This window comes from Salarias fasciatus, chromosome 6, assembly GCF_902148845.1.
Source record: "Salarias fasciatus chromosome 6, fSalaFa1.1, whole genome shotgun sequence".
NCBI lineage: Eukaryota > Metazoa > Chordata > Actinopteri > Blenniiformes > Blenniidae > Salarias > Salarias fasciatus.
Genome location: NC_043750.1, coordinates 2,730,076 through 2,752,954, shown reverse-complemented (window position 1 = coordinate 2,752,954; position 22,879 = coordinate 2,730,076). Strand labels below are relative to the sequence as shown.

Below are 22,879 nucleotides of genomic sequence, written 5' to 3'. Positions count from 1 at the left end.
CTAATCAATGATGTAATGGTTACATTGCTCTGTGAATTACTCGCTCCTGATTGTCTGACATTATTAACGAACCAAAAACAATTTATTCCGATCAATAATTAATTTTGTATAAATTTCTTTTGCTTCACTTTAAGCAGTTTATTACCCTGTAATTGATTATTAGTGACTCACAGTTAATGACCTGTAATTATTAAGTAGTAAACGATAACTTACTCAAATTAATGAAGTAATCAATTACCTTCAGCAATCCATACTTTGCTATTTTAATATGGTAAATGAGCTACACTTATATAGCGCTTTTACTCTGCACTGACAGAGCCCAAAGCACTTTACACTGCAATATCACATTCACCCATTCACACACACATTCACACACTAGTGGAGGCGGGGGATACAGTCAGGTTGACATCAATCCAAGTCGGCCCTGGCCAACTCGGCACCGCCCCCGGGATAATAATAATACATTGGTTTTATACAGCGCTTTTCAGGACACTCAAAGACGCTTTACATTGCATTATTCATTCTCTCCATACTGGGTGGTGGTAAGCTGCTGCTGTAGCCACAGCTGCCCTGGGGGGGGCAGACTGACGGAAGCGAGGCTGCCAATCTGCGCCATCGGCCCCTCCGACCACCACCAACCAACCAACCATTCACTCTCACAACTTTCATACTAGGCAAGGTGGGTGAAGTGTCTTGCCCAAGGACACAACGACAGTTTTACGCCTGCGGGAGCGGGGATCGAATCGCCAACCTTCCAGTTATAAGACGACCCGCTCTACCAACTGAGCTACAGGTACATACAGGGATACAGTCAAGTCGGCATCTAGGACTTGACTGTAAGCTGCTTATCAACTCGGCCAAAAGCCTCTTTTTTTTTTTTTAATCACGATGCGGCTGCGGTGCGAGGATTTGCACAGTTATAATGATAATGCAGGCGACTGGTTTGATCAAACGCCACCTGGTCACATGATCTGGTCACATGACGCGCTCGTAGCTAAGCTACTCGTTTCAAACAGAACGTCAGACATGAAGCTCCAGGTCCATTCTCCACCTCTAACCTGTCAGTCTCCATCATCACACAGTTTGTCCTCCAGTCCCCCGCCTGCTACGTGAGGAGAAGCGGCGCAGCCGGCACGAAAAACACTGTGCAAATCGTGACGCCGCAGCCGGCATCGTGATTAAAAAAAAAAAGAGGCTTTTGGCCGAGTTGGGAAGCAGCTTACAGTCAAGTCGGCACCGACCAACTCGGCCACTTGAGAGCCCCCCCGGCGAGGCCGACTTGGCTTGATGCCGACTTGACTGTATCCCGGGGCGGTGCTGAGTTGGCCGGGGCCGACTTGGATTGGTGCCGACCGGACTGTAATCCTGCAGGCGGCTGCCATGCAAGGCGCTCAGTCCATCCACTAAACGTAAACCCACACTGTTGAGAGTCTCTGAACCCGGGATGTGATGAAACCCTGTTGATGGTGGTGGGAGCTTCGTGTCCGTGGGACGGATTTGAACCGTCAACCCTCCAATCAGGGCGTTTCCACACCTGGCTCCTCTTAAATCTGATGCTCTGAAGTGTTTTTCCAACCTTGAAGCAGCAGCAGTTTGAGGGTTTGGATACCTGGGGCGGGGTGAACATCAGGGCCGCTGAGTCTCTGTGAGGAGCTGCAGGAAGTGACGGATGATGTCGTCTCACGGTGGAAACTTCACCACTGATTGGCCACAGAGTGGAACTGGTGTGCCACAGAAAACGTCTGATGAATAAAAGTTGTGGGAAGCCAGGAGGAAGTGTCCCTCATCATCAGAGCAGCAACATGTCAGCTGACGGGGAACTTTACGCCTCGTCGTCCAAACGGACAGCGTGGGTTTTCAGAGGTGGACAATCAGCTGTCCACAAAAAAATCCACAAATAAAAGTTTTGGGAAGCCAGGAGGAAGTGATTGGTCCACTGCAGTCCCTCCAGTCAGTGTCAGGGACCAGGAGGAAGACAAAGAGACAAAGAGACACTGCGGTCGGGTGGAGCTGGTGAGCAGTTCCTCCAGCTGGTCCTGAAGCGTCCGTCCCCCCGGTGTCCTGTGTCCTCAGGTGTGTGCCAGTGTATCAGCGCTCCTCCGTGCAGGTTCTGACCCAGTTCAGGGCCCGGGACTCCCACGGCAGAACCACGCACCTGCTGGGCTCGGCCGACTGGTTGGTGGACGTGACGGAGCTGGTCCAGGACTGGCTGCGGGTCCGGGACCCCGGAGTGGCCTTCCTCGGTCCTCACAGCACCCTGGTGGGGCTCCGGCCCGGAAAGACCTCGCTGCACGTAGGTGGAGTCTGGACCAGCACCTTCAGCATCAGCATCCTCATCATCCTCATCTTCATCTTCATCATCTCCTTCCTCCTCACCTTCAAACTCATCATCCTCATTCTCATCGTCATCCTCATCTTCAAACGCATCATCCTCATCATCTTCATCCTCATCCTTGTCATCTCCATCCTCCTCATCTTCAAACTCCTCATCTTCAAACTCATTATCCTCATCATCTTCATCCTCATCATCTTCAAACTCATCATCCTCATCATCTTCATCCTCATCATCTTCAAACTCATCATCCTCATCATCTCCATCCTCCTCATCTTCAAACTCCTCATCCTCACCTTCAAACTCATTATCCTCATCATCTTCATCCTCATCATCTTCATCCTCATCATCTTCAAACTCATCATCCTCATCATCATCCTCATCTTCAAACTCATCATCCTCATCATCTTCATCCTCATCATCTTCAAACTCATCATTGTCATTCTCGTCGTCATCCTCATCTTCAAACTCATCAGCATCTTCATCCTCATCATCTTCAAACTCATTATCCTCATCTTCTTCATCCTCGTCATCTCTATCCTCCTCATCTTGACACTCATCCTCATCATCCTCCTCATCTTCAAACTCATCATCATCATCGTCGTCATCTGCCAAAGTCATCATCCTCATCGTTAAACTCATCAAACTCATCATCCTCATTGTCTTCATCAAACTCATCGTCCTCATGGTCTTCATCATCCTCATCGTCTTCAACAAACTCATCATCCACATTGCCACCATCATCCTCATCATCTCCATCCTCCTCATCTTCAAACTCATCATCTTCATCCTCATCATATTCAAAGTCATCATCCTCATAATTGAACTCATCATCATCCTCATCATCATCCTCATCTTCAAACTCATCAGCATCATCATCATCTTCTTCGTCATCTCCATCCTCCTCATCTTCAAACTCATCATCCTCATCGTCTTCAGCAAACTCATCATCCACATTGTCACCATCATCTTCATCATCATCAAATTCATCCTCATCATCATCCTCATCATCCTCATTGTCATCATAAAACTCATCCACATCATCATCATCCTCATCATGAAACTCATCATCCTTGTCAGCAAGCTCATTGTCATCATCAAACTTATCATCCTCGTCTTCATCATCATCATTATCACCATCTTCATCAACGTCATCATCCGCATCATTCGCATCATCATCGTCTTCATCCTCAACCATCATCATCATCATCATCAAACTCATTGTCATCATCCTCATTATCATTCTCATCATCTTCATCAACGCCATCATCTTCATCATCACACTCATCTCATCGTCATCAAACTCGTCATTACCATTGTCATCTTCATCATCAGTATCAACATCATCATCAATATCATCTTCATCAAGGTCGTCATCCTCATCATCAAACTCTTCATCATTTGGTCAGTTGTCTTACAATCGGGGTGGTTCAATTATCTGTCTGCCCGTCCATAAGCCGAAGTGTCCTTGAGCAAGACGCCGAAACCCCAACCGCTCCCAGTGGACGGACTGCCTGGCAGCAGCCGTCAGCGGTGTGTGTGTCCATCTGTCACTGACCAGCCTCATCATGCTCTTCATCCTCATCATCGTCTTCATCATCACAGTTCTCCTCCTCCTCCTCCTCAGGTGGTCTCTGAGCAGTGGGACGGCTTTCTGGGCAGTTGTGAGCTGACAGTGACCAGCGAGACTGTTGCTCCAGGTGACCTGTCCGTCCAGGTGGTCGGTGGTCTGGGTCTGTCAGTCACAACCAACCCTGCACACCCCTCCGTCGTCACGGCGACAGTAACGGCCTACAACATCATGTACAACCACCAGCAGGTGAGAGAGCATCAGCTGCAGCTTCATCCTCTGGTAAATAACGGTGTCTGGTTTCAAGGCAGAAATGTCCTCGGAAGGACTTTTATTTCCTGGCTGATGAAAACATGATTATCAATATTATCATTTATATACTAACATATATAACCGCTTCAAACAATCAATCAAAAACAACCGAAATTGAAAATAAAACAACCTGAAAAGAGTCAAAATGGCCGAATGACTGAAACAGCAAAAAAAAGTCTTTTTTTTAATCTGTAATCAGATCTATAACTGCTTAAACAACAAACAAGGTAAACAATAAATATGAATGAATGAATAAGTAAACAAGTAAGTAAATAAATAATCCAATTTGCTTCAACCCGATGTCAAAAGTAAAATGTAAACGTGTTTTCAACAAGTCAGCAGGTTTTCAATTCCCATGAATCTTTGCTGCTGCTGATTACTGATGGTTTGTACCGATGCTGTCTGTCCCCACGCCGTCTGTCCCCACGCCGTCTGTCCCAATGCCGGGTGTCCCCACACCGTCTGTCCCCACGCCGTCTGTCCCAATGCCGGGTGTCCCGATGCCGTCTGTCCCCACGCCGTCTGTCCCCACGCCGTCTGTCCCCACACCGTCTGTCCCAATGCCGGGTGTCCCCACACCGTCTGTCCCCACGCCGTCTGTCCCAATGCCGGGTGTCCCCACACCGTCTGTCCCCACGCCGTCTGTCCCCACGCCGTCTGTCCCCACGCCGTCTGTCCCCACGCCGTCTGTCCCAATGCCGGGTGTCCCGATGCCGTCTGTCCCCACGCCGTCTGTCCCAATGCCGGGTGTCCCGATGCCGTCTGTCCCCACGCCGTCTGTCCCAATGCCAGGTGTCCCCACACCGTCTGTCCCCATGCCGTCTGTCCCCACGCCGTCTGTCCCAATGCCGGGTGTCCCCATGCCGTCTGTCCCCACGCCGTCTGTCCCCATGCCATCTGTCCCCACGCCGCCTGTCCCCATGCCGTCTGTCCCCACGCCGTCTGTACCAATGCCGGGTGTCCCGATGCCGTCTGTCCCCACGCCGTCTGTCCCCACGCCGTCTGTCCCCATGCCATCTGTCCCCACGCCGCCTGTCCCCACGCCGTCTGTCCTGACGCCGTCTGTCCCCACACCGTCTGTCCCCACGCCATCTGTCCCCACGCCGTCTGTCCCCACGCCGTCTGTCCCCACGCCGTCTGTCCTGACGCCGTCTGTCCTTCCAGGAGGCGTCCATCAGCGTCTGGCTGCAGTTCAGCGACGACACCTCGTCCCTGCTGTCCACCTTCGGGGACCTGCCCTTCCTCCTGGACCTGTCCTCAGTGGCTGAGTCGGTGGTCGCCGTGGCGACGGGTCCCGGGCCGCGGATCCTGGCGCGAGGCGACGGAGGCGGACCTTTAGTGAGGGCGGAGCTTCTGATCTCCTCTTGCGCCGACCGGCCCGTCGACGGAGACGACGGTGGGCGGAGGGACGCCGAGGGACGGGGCCCCGGGACACTGGCCAGGGGGTCGGGGTGGGTGAGGGTCAACCTGGACCCGGGTCTGCCACAGAGGACGGATGAAGACATGGACTTTGACATGCTGGTCGAGACGGACGGAGACGTCTTCACGTCAACGCGGGACGAAAGAGGCAACCTGAGCTCCTCCGGAGACGCCGGCGGCGGTGGGGGGGCGCCCGGTCCCAACCCTCTGGACCCTCTGGACCGGACTCTCTACTTCTCTCCCAGCCAGGATGGAGACAGCAGGGGGGAGGATGAGGGGGCGGGGCAGGGGGCGGGGCCTCACGAGCAGGGGGTGGGCACGGGGACCATCCTGTCCCTGCTCGGCCTCACTGCCGTCCTCTTCCTGGTCAACTGTCTGCCCTGCGCTCTGCCAGACTGGAAGACCAAGACCAGGACGGAGGGGGGGAGGGGGGGGCCAGGACGGAGGGGGGGAGGGGCAGAGAGCCCGGGACAGGAAGAACTTTCCAGATAAAAATGAGCAGAAGCAGCAGGACGAGGCTGCAGGGGCGGAGCAGGAGGCGGAGCTCCAGGTCTGAATGAGCTCCACCTGCTGCTGGTCCTCAGGGAGCACCCCCCCAACACCCCCACCCACCAACACCACCCCCTCATCCACCCCCCATCCCCACCAGCTGCACCTGCTGGACCCGCTGGACCAGCTGGACCCGCTGGGCCCGCTGTTGATCTGCTGGACCCGCTGTGGACCTGCTGGACCAGCTGTGGACCTGCTGGACCTGCTGGACCCGCTGGACCAGCAGGACCTGCTGGACCCACTGTGGACCTGCTGGACCCGCTGGACCAGCAGGACCTGCTGGACCCACTGTGCACCTGCTGGACCTGCTGGACCAGTCCCCGCCTTCCATCAGTCTCTCAGCAGGCCTTCAGGGACCAGGAGCTCCAGACCAGCTCCTGTCTGGCCCCGAGGCGACTCACTCTGCTGGGCTAGGTCTTTGTCTCAGCGGGGGTCCTGGACTGTCCTGGACTGTCCTGGACTGTCCTCTCAGGACGGACACTAGCTGGCGGTGCTCTGCAGGTGGACTGAGTGATTCTGGTTTCAGTAAAAATCTCTGGTTCTAATGAAAACCAGCGTCAGGCGGCGTTACTCTCACTTCCCTCTGATCACATTGTAGCGGCGGCGGGCGCCCCTGGGGCCGCCATATTGCTATACTGTGTGTTTGGTGCCGCAAGGCATCATGGGAGGGGATTGTTCGGGCCGTTTCATGCCGTATTTTGTGTTATATTGTGTTAAAATGCCTCCTTTTGTTCTAGATGTGTTAAGTAATTGTTTTTCTATGCGTTGATGCCATTTTTCCAGTCTTTTTATGTGAAGTTTCATTTACGTTCTGTCGGACCAGGAGTGAGAAGGTCGGCATGAGAGTGACCTGGCCCGTCTGCCGGCGGCCAAAACTCAGCCAAATGCTTGGTTGTTGTAACAATAAAGCTTTGGTGTGTTAAACTCTAAAGAGCCTTCACCTTCCTGTTGCTGCCACCGCACCCGCACCCGCCGCCGCACCTGCTGCCGCGCCCACACCCGCACCCGCTCCCGCATCTGCCGCCGCACCCGCTGCCGCACCCACACCCGCACCCGCCGCCGTACCCGCTGCCGCGCCCACACCCGCACCCGCTGCCGCGCCCACACCCGCACCCACTGCCGCGCCCACACCCGCACCCGCACCCGCGCCCGCGCCCACACCCGCACCCGCCACCGCGCCCACACCCGCACCCGCACCCGCGCCCACACCCGCACCCGCACCCGCACCTGCTGCCGCGCCCACACCCGCACCCGCCGCCGCACCCGCTGCCGCGCCCACACCCGCACCCGCGCCCACACCCGCACCCGCCACCGCACCTGCTGCCGGGTGGGTGGGGTGGGGGGCTGTTGTTTCCCCACAGGCCTGGAGTTTGGACTGGCTGTGGTTTGGGGGGCTGCTGGCTCAGGGGGGTGCATATCTGTCTGCAGCGGTGGGGTTTGGGGGTGAGGGCGGCAGTTGTGGGTGGCGGGGGGGCCTGGATGTGGGGTTCGGTGTTCCCTTGCCTTCCGGGGGGTCTCCCACAGGACATGACGGTTGGATGACGTGGGAATGTGAGTGTGTTTGGGGTAGGATGGACTGTGTGTGTGTGTGTGTGTGTGTGTGTGTGTGTGTGTGTGTGTGTGTGTGCATGTGCATGTGTGTGTGTGTGTGTGTGTGTGTGTGTGTGTGTGTGTGTGTGTGTGTGTGTGTGTCAGTTTGAGTGAGTGGGTGTGAGTGTTGGGTTGGGGTGGGGGGGAGTGAGGTGGGAGAGGACAGGGTGGGAGGGGTGGGTCGGGGGGGTGGATGGGCGGGGGGGGGGGGGGGGGTGTGATGCCCTGGATCTTGGGGTGCGTGGCCGGAGCGCTGGGGGGGCTGCTGGCCTGGGGTGGGTAGCCGCCCGTGTGGGCTGGTTCTCCCGGGGGGGTCATGGCCCTCCGCCTGTGTGGGGGGTCGGCTCCTGGGCTCTTGGGCCTTGGGCTCTCGGGCGCCCGGGGTGGACCGGCTCCTGCCGGTCGTGGCTCCGCAGGGCCCGGGCCCCGAGACCGGCGTCTGCCTGGGGGGGCGGCTTGGATCCGGGCTCTGTGATGACCGCCGGCTGTCTGGGCTCTGAGGGCCTCTCTGGCCTGCTTCTGGCCTTCTCAGAGGTCAGAGGTCATATATGCATGATCACTATCACCATCACTGTCACCATCATATTCACATGATCACGTTGATCTTTAATCACTCTTCACATACTGGGTTACCTTGTCTTCTTGTGGTGGTTAGACTAATGGTGATCTGTAGCAGACCTCTCTTGATGCACGCCCCGAGTTTACTACTAGTTACTAGTAGTTACTACTAGTTACTGCTAGCTCTATTCTCACAAAAAAAAAAATGGTTTGTGGTGTCCTTGCATTTCCTTCCTTCCCTACACCTCTTTTTATTTTTGTGGTCTGGTCTGTTCACTAATATGGTTCGTCAGGGGGAGATAAAAAAAAAAATTATATATACATATATGTACGGTTCTGTCAGTTTTTGCGTTGGTTGTCGGCTCTGTTTTGGTGTTGTCTAGATTGTTGTTGGTGATGACGATTGTTGGTGATGATGATTCTTGGTTATGTGTGGTGCGTCGACAACACTGTTTTGCATCGTGAATGTGTACATAGGTTGTGCCCCCCCCCCCCCCCCCCGTTCTCCCTCTCTTTATCTCCCTCTCTTTCTGTCTCTCGCTCTCTGAGCGTCTCCGTCCCGGTCCTGTCCTCAGCCATGCCAGACGCCAGTTTTAAATAAAGGCAGCAGCAGGAGGAGACTCAGTCTCGTCCAGCTGCTGACATTAAAATCTGTTCGGATAGTAAAAGGCTACAATCATACAATATTGCACGCCCCAGCTGCCGAACAGGACAAGAGAAAAAAAAAAAAAAAAGATTTCAGGCATCATCTGTTGCTAGGGTCAAAGAAATCTGCCCGAGGCCTTCGCTATTCGTTCCTGATGGCGCAGTGAAGTAAAGTGAAGCGTCAATCAGACAGCTGCTTCAACCAATCAGATTTCGAGTTGGCGACTCAGCGCCTTCTAGTTTCTAACAACAGCAGATCCAGGCCTTCTGATTTACATTCACCAAGAGATACAGTAGGTGGCGCTATGCACCTAAGTTGTTGGTCGCCACCCGCCATTATTCCAAAGAAGAAGAAGAAGAAGAAGAAGAAGACCTGAAGAGAAATAAAACTTAGGCCAGAAATCCCACAGGACAGCTGGACTTTCAGCCCTGGCTTTATGGAACTGAAACGCACGGATAATCTATATGACAGAGCAGTTGAACTCTTTTTGAGGAAGGAAAGGAGGATGTATTTTGTTTTCAAATAATCGGGATTTTGGTGAGTAAAATGTTCCTCTTTTCCTAAATAATATTGCTGTTTTATTAAGTTGTTGATGCTCATTGTATGTGCACAGATGTAGTAGGAGGCTTGTGCTCTTCAGCAAAGACATTTATTCTGGCTGCACAAGTATCTATCTGCTGTGCAACAACTCTTTATGTGCATATCTGCATAATAAGATTTTTTTTTTTGTAGACAAAATAGTTATTGAGAGGTGGATTGGTTCAGGTGGATCTGTTCTGAAGGCCTTAGTGTGAAACGCACGGTCCGCCACTGGATTACAGAGGTCTGGGGGAGAGAGTTCCAGAGCTGGGGGGCAGAGCGGCTGAAGGCCCCGCCCCCCATGGTGCTGAGGCGGGCGGAGGCACATGGTGGATGGAGGAGGAGGATCTGAGGGAGCTGGAGTGGAGATGTGGAGGAGGTCACACAGATATGGGGGGCAGGTTGTTGATGGCCTTAAAAGTGAACAGAAGAATTTTGAAATGAATTCTCAGCTTGACCGGGAGCCAGAGCAGTGCTGGAGGACGGGGGTGATGTGGTGGTGAGGAGGCTACAGCTGTCACCACCATCCATGACGGCCTGTTGAGCTGGTGGACGAGGACAAATATCTGGACATCATCTTTGACAGACAGCTGAAATTCTGCTCTAACACGGAGGACATTATCAGGAAATGTCTCCAGAGACAGTGTCTCCTGAGGACGCTCAGCTCTTCTGGAGTCAGAACCTTCTCTGGACATTCTACTGCTCCTTCACAGAGACACCGTCCCCCCCTCCATCAGCTGCTGGTTCTACTCCATCAGCCTCCAGACCAGAACCCGCCTGCAGAGGACCGTCCCCCGTCCCTGCAGAGACCTGTCCCTGCAGAGGCCTGTCCCCACAGAGGACCGTCCCTGTCTGCTCTGGAACCATAGGACTGCCTCTCAGAAGTGTCTGCAGCGTCTCAACATGCAGACTGGATCACCGGATCACCAGTGATCCTCACATGCTCTCTTCTCTCATGGGAGTGGCTCCTTCTGGCCGACGGCCTCGCTGCCCCGCATGGAGGACAGAGAAGGGCTTCCTCCAGACCAGGGCAGTCCTGCTCCTCGACTCATGACCCCCCCTCACCCCCCAGGCTCTTTACACAGACCTAACATGACCTCTGACCTCTGAACTCTTATGTCTGCGCTGACATGTCGTACATATTCCTGCAGCCGCCTCCCTGCCTCACTGCAGGCCATCTGGGTCTGCTGGCGGTGTTTGTGTACTTGCACTGGTACAGCAGTAGTTTGATATTGAGGAATTTGTCACTTTGAAATTAATTTTAATTTAATTTGTACATATTTTTTATTATGCCATTTATTGCACTGACTGCCTTCTGAATCGGCCCTTGCGAAGAGAAATAAAGTTTTTTTTTTTAACTTGAATTTGAATTTGAATAAGACCATGATGAGTGAAACAAAAAATAAAATATTAAAGCAAAAACACGAAACAGATTTTATTTTGAAGTCACTTATTTTGGAACACGTATTGCGTTTCCTTCCGGCGCCGACTTGCTTTTGTCTGGTTTGACGCGGTAGGGCTGCAGCGTCCGGAACAATAGGATCCTTGTGGAAAGAGACCGGAGCTCCGCAGAGGCTCCGGAGCCGGACCGGAGCCGGACCGGAGCCGGACCGCAGCCGGACCGCGGCCGGACCGGAGCCGGACCGCGGCCGGACCGGAGCCGGACCGGAGCCGGACCGCAGCCGGACCGGAGCCGGACCGCAGCCGGACCGCAGCCGGACCGGAGCCGGACCGCAGCCGGACCGCAGCCGGACCGGAGCCGGACCGGAGCCGGACCGCAGCCGGTGTGCATCAGGTGTAAGACCATCGATGAAAAAAAAAAAAAACGCTTTTTACAAATGTTTTGCTTTATTTAGGAGGTAAGGCTATTGATGAGTGAAACAAAGAAAAGATTTTTTTTTTCAAAATGTTCACTTTATTTTGGAGGTAAGGCTGTAGTAAGACCACCAATGAGTGAAATGTTTCTTTTCTAGACGCTCGTCTGCTTCTTTGTGGGTTTTTTGGATCATGTGTGGAGCTTCGGCCACATGTCGGAGAGAGACACTCCGGGGGTTTTCTGTCCAGGAGAAACAGGAACCTGGCTCAGAGGTCACACAGTCAGTGTGTATGGGTCAAAGGTCACAGACTGGGTGATTGTGAAAATGTCGCCTTCACTCTGAGCTGTGGAGACTCCCTGACTTCTCTGTGTTGTAGTTATATTTAGTGTTTCAGCTTCCAAACCTTCAGGAAACTAAAACCCTCATTCAGCCGACGACCGGACAGCAAGACGGCAGAACCACAGGAAGGAGCCCGGAGGACCTGGAGCCGCTGGACTCTGAAGATCCTCTGGTCTGATCGATCAGCAGGCTGAAACCAGGACGACCAATCAGACAGAGCTGTTTCCAGAGAAACCGTTTATTTAAAAAAAAACAAAGCTGTTAAAGCTCTGAGAAAAGCATCCTGAAGAGAAGAGATACGCAAAGAACCGAATCCAGGATATAGCCCTGGCGTCAGCTCTGGAGGCTCCAGGTGGAGTTTCTCTGCTGTCGTCGGTGGAACTGAGACCTGAACGGACCCGCCCTGCTCCTCCTGGAGAACCGGTTCTCCAGGATTCACTTCACTGATCCAGACTTTGGTTCCGGGCGTGTCGACAGACTGAGAGCCGACAGTCACAGTGTTTTAGGAAGCCAGGAGGAGGGACCAGTCAGGACCGGTCTGAACTGGTCTGAGATGGTCTGGACCGGTCTGGACCAGTCTGGATGTTTCTGGACTGGTCCAGACCGCCCCCTCAGCTGGGACCCGGTCTGGCGGGGGGTCCGCAGCCCGTGGCGGACTGCTGGTGGGTCCGGAGGTTGCAGATCCAGGCGAAGGTCTTGCCGCAGCGCTGGCAGCTGAAGGGCTTCTCCCCGGTGTGGACCCGCTGGTGCTTCTTCAGGTTCCCGGCCTCGGAGAAGGTCTTGCCGCAGGTGCTGCAGCCGAACGGCTTCTCGCCGGTGTGGACCCTCTGGTGGGCCTCCAGGTTGGAGAGCCCGGAGAAGGCCTTCCCGCAGGTCCGGCACACGTATCTCTTGGCCCGGCGCTCGCCGGGGGCGGGGGCGGGGCCAGCAGCCGGACCCAGGAGCTCGGCCCGATACTGGGCGGCGAGGGCCGCCTCCCCGCCGTCGGCCCCCCCAGGCGGGGCCCCGGCGGAGCTCAGGGTCCTGCGGGCCGAGGCCTGGGGCTGCAGCTGAGAGCTGGTGGTGAGGGTCCTGCTGGAACTCAGGGTCCTGGTCCACCGAGGCTGAGGCGGCCGGGATCCCGAGGAGCCGCCGCCCAGTCCTAAGAGCAGAGACAGCAGTCAGATGACATGCACACACACGCACGCACGCACACACGCACGCACGCACGCACGCACGCACGCACGCACATCCTCCAGGTTCCTCCCTGCAGGTGAGTCTCAGGTCGTCTTGAATCTTATGACGTGTTTCCACGGGCCCGGCCCAGCTCGGGTCTACTTGGCTCTACTCGGCCTGGCCCTGCTCAGCTCTACTCAGCTCGACTTTACTCGGCTCTACTCGGCTTCTGGGCGATCAGGCCACTGATCCAGGCTTCCTCCAGAAGCTTCTCCGGCGCTACAGACTGTCCTCTGCTCCTTTATTACAGATTATTTAGAGAAAATGAAGAAGAAAATGAAGCTCATAAATTCTTATCATTTAGTTTATTTAGTCTTTTTTTCTGTTTCTGAATGGCGGAGCGGCGCCCGAGAGATTAGATCCTTTCTCTTCTGTCCCAGACCTCCTCCAGACAGTCAGTCTCCATCCTCCAGCGTCTCTCTGGTGTCTCTGTGGAGACCTCAGGCTGGAGCTCCGTCTGCCGTCACTTTTACCATCATGTTCTGTTTGCTGTGGCGCCCTGGCGATGCTACACCGGCGCCACCTGCACACAACGCGGTCTCAAAATCTGGCTGCTGCTCGGGCGTCCGCGGATCGGTCCACCGGACCCTAGAGGACAGGAAGTCATGACGATTTTTACGTCACACGGAACAACGAGCAACAGGCAGACATGTGAAGCATGGACGGGCCTTGATCCCTGTCCGTAGGGCCGGCCGGATCCCTCAGGTCTGCCGGATCCCTCAAGTCTGCCGGATCCCTCCCTCCAGTCTGCCGGATCCCTCCCTCCAGTCTGCCGGATCCCTCCATGGCCATCTGGACGAATGCTGTGACCGTGTTGCGCTCGTGCGGCAGAGCGCCACAACAAAGATGGATGCCAACTTTGAAGAGTGACTGTGTGAAGTCTTCAGGCAGGACCGACATCCACAAAGACACCCAGAGAGTGAAGGACGGGTGGACGGACAGAACGAACTGTCTGCAGGGACAAGAGGTCTGCCGACAGAAGTGGAGGATCTCTGGGGCCGGATCTGAACCACAGATCGCTGGTTCTACTCCTCTGGCCTCCACTCCTGAAGCCAGGCACACACAAGAAGGACAGAACGGGACAGAATGGTAGCTGGACGTGGTGTCTGTCCAGAGGACAGACGGGTTCTCACCTCGAGACGCTGGGGGTCCGGCTGCAGAGAAGCTCTGACCTCCACCCGGAGCTGGAGGCCGCTGCCGGCGCTCCACCACAGCAGCTCCGTCAGGATGGCAGTCCGCCGAGTCGTGGGTGGAGAAAGAGCAGGAGGGGCCCCTGGGGGCCGCGGGGTCGCCGTCAGGGGCCCAGCGGGTGAAGAAGGTCTCCAGCTCGAACAGCGAGTACTCAGAGCCCAGGGGGTTGCTGCTGGAGGGTCTGTGCTGCTGGGAGGGGCTGGAGGATGAGTTGGTGTCCACCACCCTCAGCTGGACGGCCACAACACCGCTGGACTCGTCAGACCCCCCGGGGGTTAGGGGCGTCAGGGGGGGCATTCCAGTCTGCGGGAATAGGAGGGGAGATCAGCCTCAGACCACGGTCTACTTCAGTCAGGCCTGGACTCAGGGAAGATCTGCATTGGCATTGACATCGGCCAGCGGCATCGACATCGGCCAGCGACATCAACATCAGCCAGCGGCATCGGCATCGTCATCGGCCAGCGGCATCGGCCAGCGACATCAACATCACCCAGCGGCATCAACATCAGCCAGCGGCATCGGCATCGACATCGGCCAGCGGCATCGGCCAGCGACATCAACATCACCCAGCGGCATCGACATCGGCCAGCGGCATCAACATCGGCCAGCAGCATTGACATCGGCCAGCGGCATCAACATCGGCCAGCAGCATCGACATCGGCCAGCAGCATCGACATCGGCCAGCGGCATCGACATCGGCCAGCGGCATCGGCTAGCGACATCAACATCACCCAGCGGCATCGACATCGGCCAGCGGCATCAACATCGGCCAGCGGCATCGACATCGGCCAGCGGCATCGAAATCGGCCAGCAGCATCGACATCGGCCAGTGGCATCGACATGGGCCAGCGGCATGGGCCAGCGGCATCGGCCAGCAGCATCGGCCAGCGGCATCGACATCGGCCAGTGACATCGGCCAGCGGCGTCAGCCAGTTTCATCGACATCGGCCAGTGACATCGGCCAGCGGCATCAGCCAGTGGCATCGACATCGGCCAGCAGCATCGGCCAGCGGCATCGGCCAGCGGCATCGGCATCTGCCAGCTGCATTGACATCGGCCAGCAGCATTGACATCGGCCAGCGCCATCGGCCAGCGGCATCGACATCGGCCAGCGGCATCAGCCAGTGGCATCGACATCGGCCAGCAGCATCGGCCAGCGGCATTGACATCGGCCAGCGGCATCGGGCAGCAGCATCGGCATCGGCCAGCAGCATCGACGTCGGCCAGCGGCATCGGCCAGTTTCATCGGCCAGCGGCATTGGCCAGTGGCATCGCCCAGTGGCATGGACATCGGCCAGCGGCATCGACATCAGCCAGTGGCATCAGCCAGTGGCATCAACATCGGCCAGCGGCATCGGCCAGTGGCATCGACATCGGCCAGCAGCATCGGCCAGTGGCATCGACATCGACATTGGCCAGCGGCATCGGCCAGCGACATCAACATCACCCAACGGCATCGACATCGGCCAGCGGCATCGACATCGGCCAGCAGCATCGACATCGGCCAGCAGCATCGACATTGGCCAGCGGCATCGACATCGGCCAGCGGCATCGACATCGGCCAGCAGCATCGGCCAGCGGCATCGACATAGGCCAGCGGCATCAACATCAGCCAGCGGCATCGACATCGGCCAGCGGCATCGACATCTTCCAGCGGCATTGGCCAGCGGCATTGGCCAGTGGCATCGACGTCGGCCAGCGGCATCGGCCAGCGGCATTGGCCAGTGGCATCGACATCGGCCAGCAGCATCAACATCTTCCAGCGGCATTGGCCAGCGGCATCGACATTGGCCAGCGGCATTGGCCAGTGGCATCGACGTCGGCCAGCGGCATCGGCCAGCGGCATTGGCCAGCGGCATCGCCCAGTGGCATCGACATCGGCCAGCGGCATCGACATCAGCCAGTGGCATCAGCCAGTGGCATCGACATCGGCCAGCGGCATCGGCCAGTGGCATAGGCCAGTGGCATCGACATCGGCCAGCAGCATCGGCCAGTGGCATCGACATCGGCCAGCGGCATCGGCCAGTGGCATCAGCCAGTGGCATCGACATCGGCCAGCGGCATCGGCCAGCGGCATCGGCCAGCGGCATCGGCCAGCGGCATCGACATCGGCCAGCGGCATCGACATCGGCCAGCGGCATCGACATCGGCCAGCAGCATTGGCCAGCGGCATCGACGTCGGCCAGCGGCATTGGCCAGCGGCATCGGCCAGCGGCATCGGCCAGTGGCATCGACATCGGCCAGTGGCATTGGCCAGCGGCATCAGCCAGTGGCATCGACATCGGCCAGCGGCATCGACATCGGCCAGTGGCATCGACATCGGCCAGCGGCATCGACATCGGCCAGCGGCATCGGCCAGCGGCATCGACATCGGCCAGTGGCATCGGCCAGCGGCATCAACATCGGCCAGAGGCATCGACATCGGCCAGCGGCATCGACATCAGCCAGCGACATCGGACAGCGGCATCGACATCGGCCAGCAGCATTGGCCAGCGGCATCGACGTCGGCCAGCGGCATTGGCCAGCGGCATCACCCAGTGGCATCGACATCGGCCAGTGGCATTGGCCAGCGGCATCAGCCAGTGGCATCGACATCGGCCAGCGGCATCGGCCAGTGGCATAGGCCAGTGGCATCGACATCGGCCAGCAGCATCGGCCAGTGGCATCGACATCGGCCAGCGGCATCGGCCAAGTGGCATCAGCCAGTGGCATCGACATCGGCCAGCGGCATCGGCCAGCGGCATCGGCCAGCGGCATCGACATCGGCCAGCGGCATCGACATCGGCCAGCGGCATCGACATCGGCCAGCAGCATTGGCCAGCAGCATCGACGTCGGCCAGCGGCATTGGCCAGCGGCATCGGCCAGCGGCATCGGCCAGTGGCATCGACATCGGCCAGTGGCATTGGCCAGCGGCATCAGCCAGTGGCATCGACATCGGCCAGTGGCATCGACATCGGCCAGCGGCATCGACATCGGCCAGCGGCATCGGCCAGCGGCATCGACATCGGCCAGTGGCATCGGCCAGCGGCATCAACATCGGCCACAGGCATCGACATCGGCCAGCGGCATCGACATCAGCCAGCGACATCGGACAGCGGCATCGACATCAGCCAGCGACATCGGCCAGCGGCATCGACATCGGCCAGCAGCATTGGCCAGCGGCATCGACGTCGGCCAGCGGCATTGGCCAGCGGCATCACCCAGTGGCATCGACATCGGCCAGTGGCATTGTCCAGCGGCATCAGCCAGTGGCATCGACATCGGCCAGCGGCATCGGCCAGCGGCATCGGCATCTGCCAGCTGCATTGACATCGGCCAGCAGCATTGACATCGGCCAGCGCCATCGGCCAGCGGCATCGACATCGGCCAGCGGCATCAGCCAGTGGCATCAACATCGGCCAGCGGCATCAGCCAGTGGCATCGACATCGGCCAGCGGCATCGGCCAGCGGCATCGGCCAGCGGCATCGACATCGGCCAGCGGCATCGACATCGGCCAGCGGCATCGACATCGGCCAGCAGCATTGGCCAGCGGCATCGACGTCGGCCAGCGGCATTGGCCAGCGGCATCGGCCAGCGGCATCGGCCAGTGGCATCGACATCGGCCAGTGGCATTGACCAGCGGCATCAGCCAGTGGCATCGACATCGGCCAGCGGCATCGACATCGGCCAGTGGCATCGACATCGGCCAGCGGCATCGACATCGGCCAGCGGCATCGGCCAGCGGCATCGACATCGGCCAGCGGCATCGGCCAGCGGCATCAACATCGGCCAGAGGCATCGACATCGGCCAGCGGCATCGACATCAGCCAGCGACATCGGACAGCGGCATCGACATCGGCCAGCAGCATTGGCCAGCGGCATCGACGTCGGCCAGCGGCATTGGCCAGCGGCATCACCCAGTGGCATCGACATCGGCCAGTGGCATCGGCCAGCGGCATCAGCCAGTGGCATCGACATCGGCCAGCGGCATCGGCCAGTGGCATAGGCCAGTGGCATCGACATCGGCCAGCAGCATCGGCCAGTGGCATCGACATCGGCCAGCGGCATCGGCCAGTGGCATCAGCCAGTGGCATCGACATCGGCCAGCGGCATCGGCCAGCGGCATCGGCCAGCGGCATCGACATCGGCCAGCGGCATCGACATCGGCCAGCGGCATCGACATCGGCCAGCAGCATTGGCCAGCGGCATCGACGTCGGCCAGCGGCATTGGCCAGCGGCATCGGCCAGCGGCATCGGCCAGTGGCATCGACATCGGCCAGTGGCATTGGCCAGCGGCATCAGCCAGTGGCATCGACATCGGCCAGCGGCATCGACATCGGCCAGTGGCATCGACATCGGCCAGCGGCATCGACATCGGCCAGCGGCATCGGCCAGCGGCATCGACATCGGCCAGTGGCATCGGCCAGCGGCATCAACATCGGCCAGAGGCATCGACATTGGCCAGCGGCATCGACATCAGCCAGCGACATCGGCCAGCGGCATCGACATCGGCCAGCAGCATTGGCCAGCGGCATCGACGTCGGCCAGCGGCATTGGCCAGCGGCATCACCCAGTGGCATCGACATCGGCCAGTGGCATTGTCCAGCGGCATCAGCCAGTGGCATCGACATCGGCCAGCGGCATCGGCCAGCGGCATCGGCATCTGCCAGCTGCATTGACATCGGCCAGCAGCATTGACATCGGCCAGCGCCATCGGCCAGCGGCATCGACATCGGCCAGCGGCATCAGCCAGTGGCATCAACATCGGCCAGCGGCATCAGCCAGTGGCATCGACATCGGCCAGCAGCATCGGCCAGCGGCATTGACATCGGCCAGCGGCATCGGGCAGCGGCATCGGCCAGTGGCAATGGAAGAAAAACCAAAACCCACGTTGGCTATTTGTGGAGTGTTTCTGGAGAGAAAGCATCGTGCTCTGAGTTCTAATGAAGTGGAGTACCCGACTCTGGCATGGCCAGTCCACCGATTGGAACACGACCACAAACCGACTGGCTAGGCGTCCTGTATGAGCAGAGGAGCTGTAGCTCATGGCCGTCGCCATGGAAACAAACACCACAAAACAATCAACAACAACCTTGTTGTGTAAATGGAGCTTCACCCTCATTTCACTGAAGACCAACAGCAGCGGAAACAACCCAAAGCAACCGCCCCAAGCCAGTCCCCGACAGTCCGACAGGTCTGCTCCCAAGTCCTGCAGAGAACAGCTTCTGTCTCGTATTGTGAGACTCTGTCCTGCAGAGAACAGCTTCTGTCTCGTATTGTGGATTCTGTCCTGCAGAGAACAGCCTCTGTCTCGCTGTACATCCTACTGGTTTTCATCTTCAGCCTACCTAAACGGGGGACATCCCTCTGGTTTCTGTTGTCTTGACACACTCGGTTGACTGGAGCTAACATTGATGGAAAAACCTCATCACCAGACAGGCATGTCTTTGGATTTGGCAGAAAGTCACTGCAGAGGAAGAAGGTGAAAACTCCACACAGAAGGCCTGGAACCAGCGTCTTCAGTCTGGAAGCCGGGGACAAACCCCCGCCTCACTGTGGCTGTCCAGATCAGAACCACTGCTGACCATGAGAACGACTGAAGCCTGGGGTTGCAGCGGGATTAGACCCTTCAGTCCAGGGACTGTATGACCTAGTGTCCCTGTGCAGTGGACGGACACAAGTCCCCGGGACTCTCCCAGCTGGGGTCCAGAAGGTCCTGAACTGTGTTAAGTAGTCTGGGACAGGTCAGAATCTACTGGCTCACATTTCACTTCCAGGGACATGTCCTGCTGTGGACACAGGATGATCAATGTGTCAGTTTTAAGAAGTGTTGGCTCAGATGTCCTGCCTCGCCTGAGACGAGGGCTTCAAGAACCAGCATCTGCTAGAGCTCAGAGGTCAACCCTGTCCAACCCCGAGACCATCGGGAGCTTTACTGTCCAACCCTGAGACCATCAGGAGCTTTAATGTCCAACCCAGAGACCATCAGGAGCTTTAATGTCCAACCCCGAGACCATCGGGCGCTTTACTGTCCAACCCCGAGACCATCAGGAGCTTTAATGTCCAACCCCGAGACCATCAGGAGCTTTACTGTCCAACCCTGAGACCATCAGGAGCTTTACTGTCCAACCCTGAGACCATCAGGAGCTTAATGTCCAACCCCGAGACCATCAGGAGCTTTAATGTCCAACCCTGCCGCCGTGGGACCAAGGAAGATCATCTGGAGCTTTACCGTCCACCGGGCTGATAATAAACTCTTGTGTCCTGAATGAAGAGTGTCTCAGAAGGTGGAGATCAGAGACTCAGACTTCCCTACAGACTGAATAATCATCAGTGGTGTGGTTTTGTGGATTGGTGTTTTGCAATTTCGTGGTTTTGGCGTGTTCAGTCAAGGTTCTTTACTTTTCATAATTTAAAACTTACTTGAGAAGATTTGCTGATATTGTGTCACAATTTGTATGACGTGTAAAAAAGAAAAACAAATGCACTTTTTCGTATTCCCAATTTTTAATGAGTTACATTTCAAACTGTTTACATTGTGCAAGATTTGACAAATTGTGACACAATACATCAAGTTTGTGTTACATTTGGCACAAACAACCAGCGGCAGGCGAGGACATGGCGGCTGGACCGGCTCAGAGGGTTCTACGGTTCTACAGCCTTTTGTTTTCATTTACCAGCATGTCAAACATCAAGCATGGAGATTCTGAACTCAAGACCAGAACAGACTGCCGGGAGCATCAGGGGCCACTAGAGGGCAGTGTCTGCCAGCATAACGCTGCAGCAGCGACAGAAACACCCTCGACAGAAACACCCTCGACTCCACCGCAGGAAAACAAGGACCAACAACAGGAGGAGCAGAAAGAAAAAAAGATAAAGTAGGAGGAGGAGGAGGAGGAGGAGGGAGATAAGAAGAATCAGGAGGAGGACGAGGAGGAGGAGGTTAAAGGTCAGAGCTCCCTGATGTTCACTGAGTTCAAACCTTTGGCTGCTGCCGAGACTTTAGAGCAGCGTTTCTCCATCTGCCCCCAACATGAGTCCAACATGGCCCGCCCCCGGTCCAACATGACCCCCCCCAGTCCAACATGACCCCCCCCCAGTCCAACATGAACCCCCCCCAGTCCAACATGACCCCCCTCCCCTCAGTCCAACATAACCCCCACAGTCCAACATAACCCCCCTCCCCCCAGTCCAACATGACCCCCCCTCCCCCAGTCCGACATGACCCCCCCAGTCCAATATGACCCCCCTTCCCCAGTCCAACATGACCCCCACAGTCCAATATGACCCCGCCTCCCCCAGTCCGACATGACCCCCCCTCCCCCAGTCCAACATGACCCCCCCAGTCCAACATGACCCCCACAGTCCAATATGACCCCCCCAGTCCAACATGACCCCCCTCCCCCAGTCCAATATGACCCCCCCAGTCCAATATGACCCCCCTCCCCCAGTCCGACATGACCCCCCCAAGTCCAATATGACCCCCCCAGTCCAACATGACCCCCCCAGTCCAATATGACCCCCCTCCCCCAGTCCGACATGACCCCCCAAGTCCAATATGACCCCCCCAGTCCCAACATGACCCCCCTCCCCCAGTCCAACATGACCCCCACAGTCCAATATGACCCCCCCTCCCCCAGTCCGACATGACCCCCCAAGTCCAATATGACCCCCCCAGTCCAATATGACCCCCCTCCCCCAGTCCAATATGACCCCCCAAGTCCAACATGACCCCCCAGTCCAACATGACCCCCCCAGTCCAATATGACCCCCCCAGCCCAACATGACCCCCCAGTCCAATATGACCCCCCCTCCCCCAGTCCGACATGACCTCCCCTCCCCGAGTCCAACATGACCCCCCCAGTCCAATATGACCCCCCCTCCCCCAGTCCGACATGACCTCCCCTCCCGAGTCCAACATGAACCCCCCCAGTCCAACATGACCCCCCTTCCCCCCCCAGTCCAACATGACCCCCCTTCCCCCAGTCCAACATGACCCCCCTCCCCCAAGTCCAACATGACCCCCCCCTCCCCCCAGGATGCCTGTGATTGAGGAACAGTGCTGTACAGTGAGTCCAGGAGGAGAGCCGAGGGCTCCAGCAGGAGGACCACTCTGGACCCCAGCAGGGGAGACAGTGGAGGAGGGACAACAAGACAAGACCAGGACCATCTGCGAGTGTAGAACAGAGCCGTCCACTGACCCAGGAGGCTCCTCAGTTTATTTAAGAGACATTATTGACAGAAGGTCTGTAGTTCTCCTCCAGAGTCCAGGAGGACCACGTCCTGAGGAAGAGCCCATCAAGTCCTGAGACAGAGACAGGGGGCAGTTCTGGACCGAGCAGAGGATCCAGAAGCTTTCAGTCTTGAAGATCAGAAGCCCGATAGGTGGTGGGCAGCGCTGCGCCCCCGCCCTGCGGGTGGTGCTAGGCGGTGGGGCGGCGCCCCGCCCCCGCCCTGCAGGTGGTGCTTGGTGGTGGGCAGCGCCCCGCCCTGCGGGTGTGCTAGGCGGTGGGCGGCGCCCCGCCCTGCAGGTGGTGCTTGGTGGTGGGCAGCGCGGCACCCTGCCCTGCAGGTGGTGCTAGGCGGTGGGGCAGCGCCCCGCCCCCAGCCCTGCGGGTGGTGCTAGGCGGTGGGCAGCGCCCCACCCCCGCCCTGCGGGTGGTGCTAGGCGGTGGGCGGCGCCCCGACCCCGCCCTGCGGGTGGTGCTATGCGGTGGGCGGCGCCCCGACCCCGCCTGCGGGTGGTGCTAGGCGGTGGGTGGCGCCCCGCCCCCGCCCTGC

At 57.6% G+C, this 22,879-nt stretch overlaps 2 protein-coding genes across 2 annotated transcripts in view; one reads left to right on the top strand and one right to left on the bottom strand.

The window, feature by feature from the left end:
- The window catches only part of tmem132a (transmembrane protein 132A), a gene marked incomplete at its 3' end in the record, with an annotated part of 21,542 nt that extends 15,489 nt beyond the window's left edge, over positions 1-6,053 (top strand). The window contains exons 11-13 of the mRNA XM_030095209.1: positions 2,074-2,293; positions 3,960-4,151; positions 5,379-6,053. Coding sequence (XP_029951069.1) covers positions 2,074-2,293; positions 3,960-4,151; positions 5,379-6,053 — 1,087 coding nt within the window. The remainder of the gene's footprint in view (positions 1-2,073; positions 2,294-3,959; positions 4,152-5,378) is intronic.
- A 5,422-nt stretch (positions 6,054-11,475) lies between these two features.
- The window catches only part of LOC115391104 (E3 SUMO-protein ligase EGR2-like), a 43,501-nt gene continuing 32,097 nt past the window's right edge, over positions 11,476-22,879 (bottom strand). Inside the window, exons 7-8 of the mRNA XM_030095208.1 lie at positions 14,060-14,420; positions 11,476-12,852 (exon numbers count right to left, since the gene is read on the bottom strand). Coding sequence (XP_029951068.1) covers positions 12,323-12,852; positions 14,060-14,420 — 891 coding nt within the window. The 3' untranslated portion in view covers positions 11,476-12,322. The remainder of the gene's footprint in view (positions 12,853-14,059; positions 14,421-22,879) is intronic.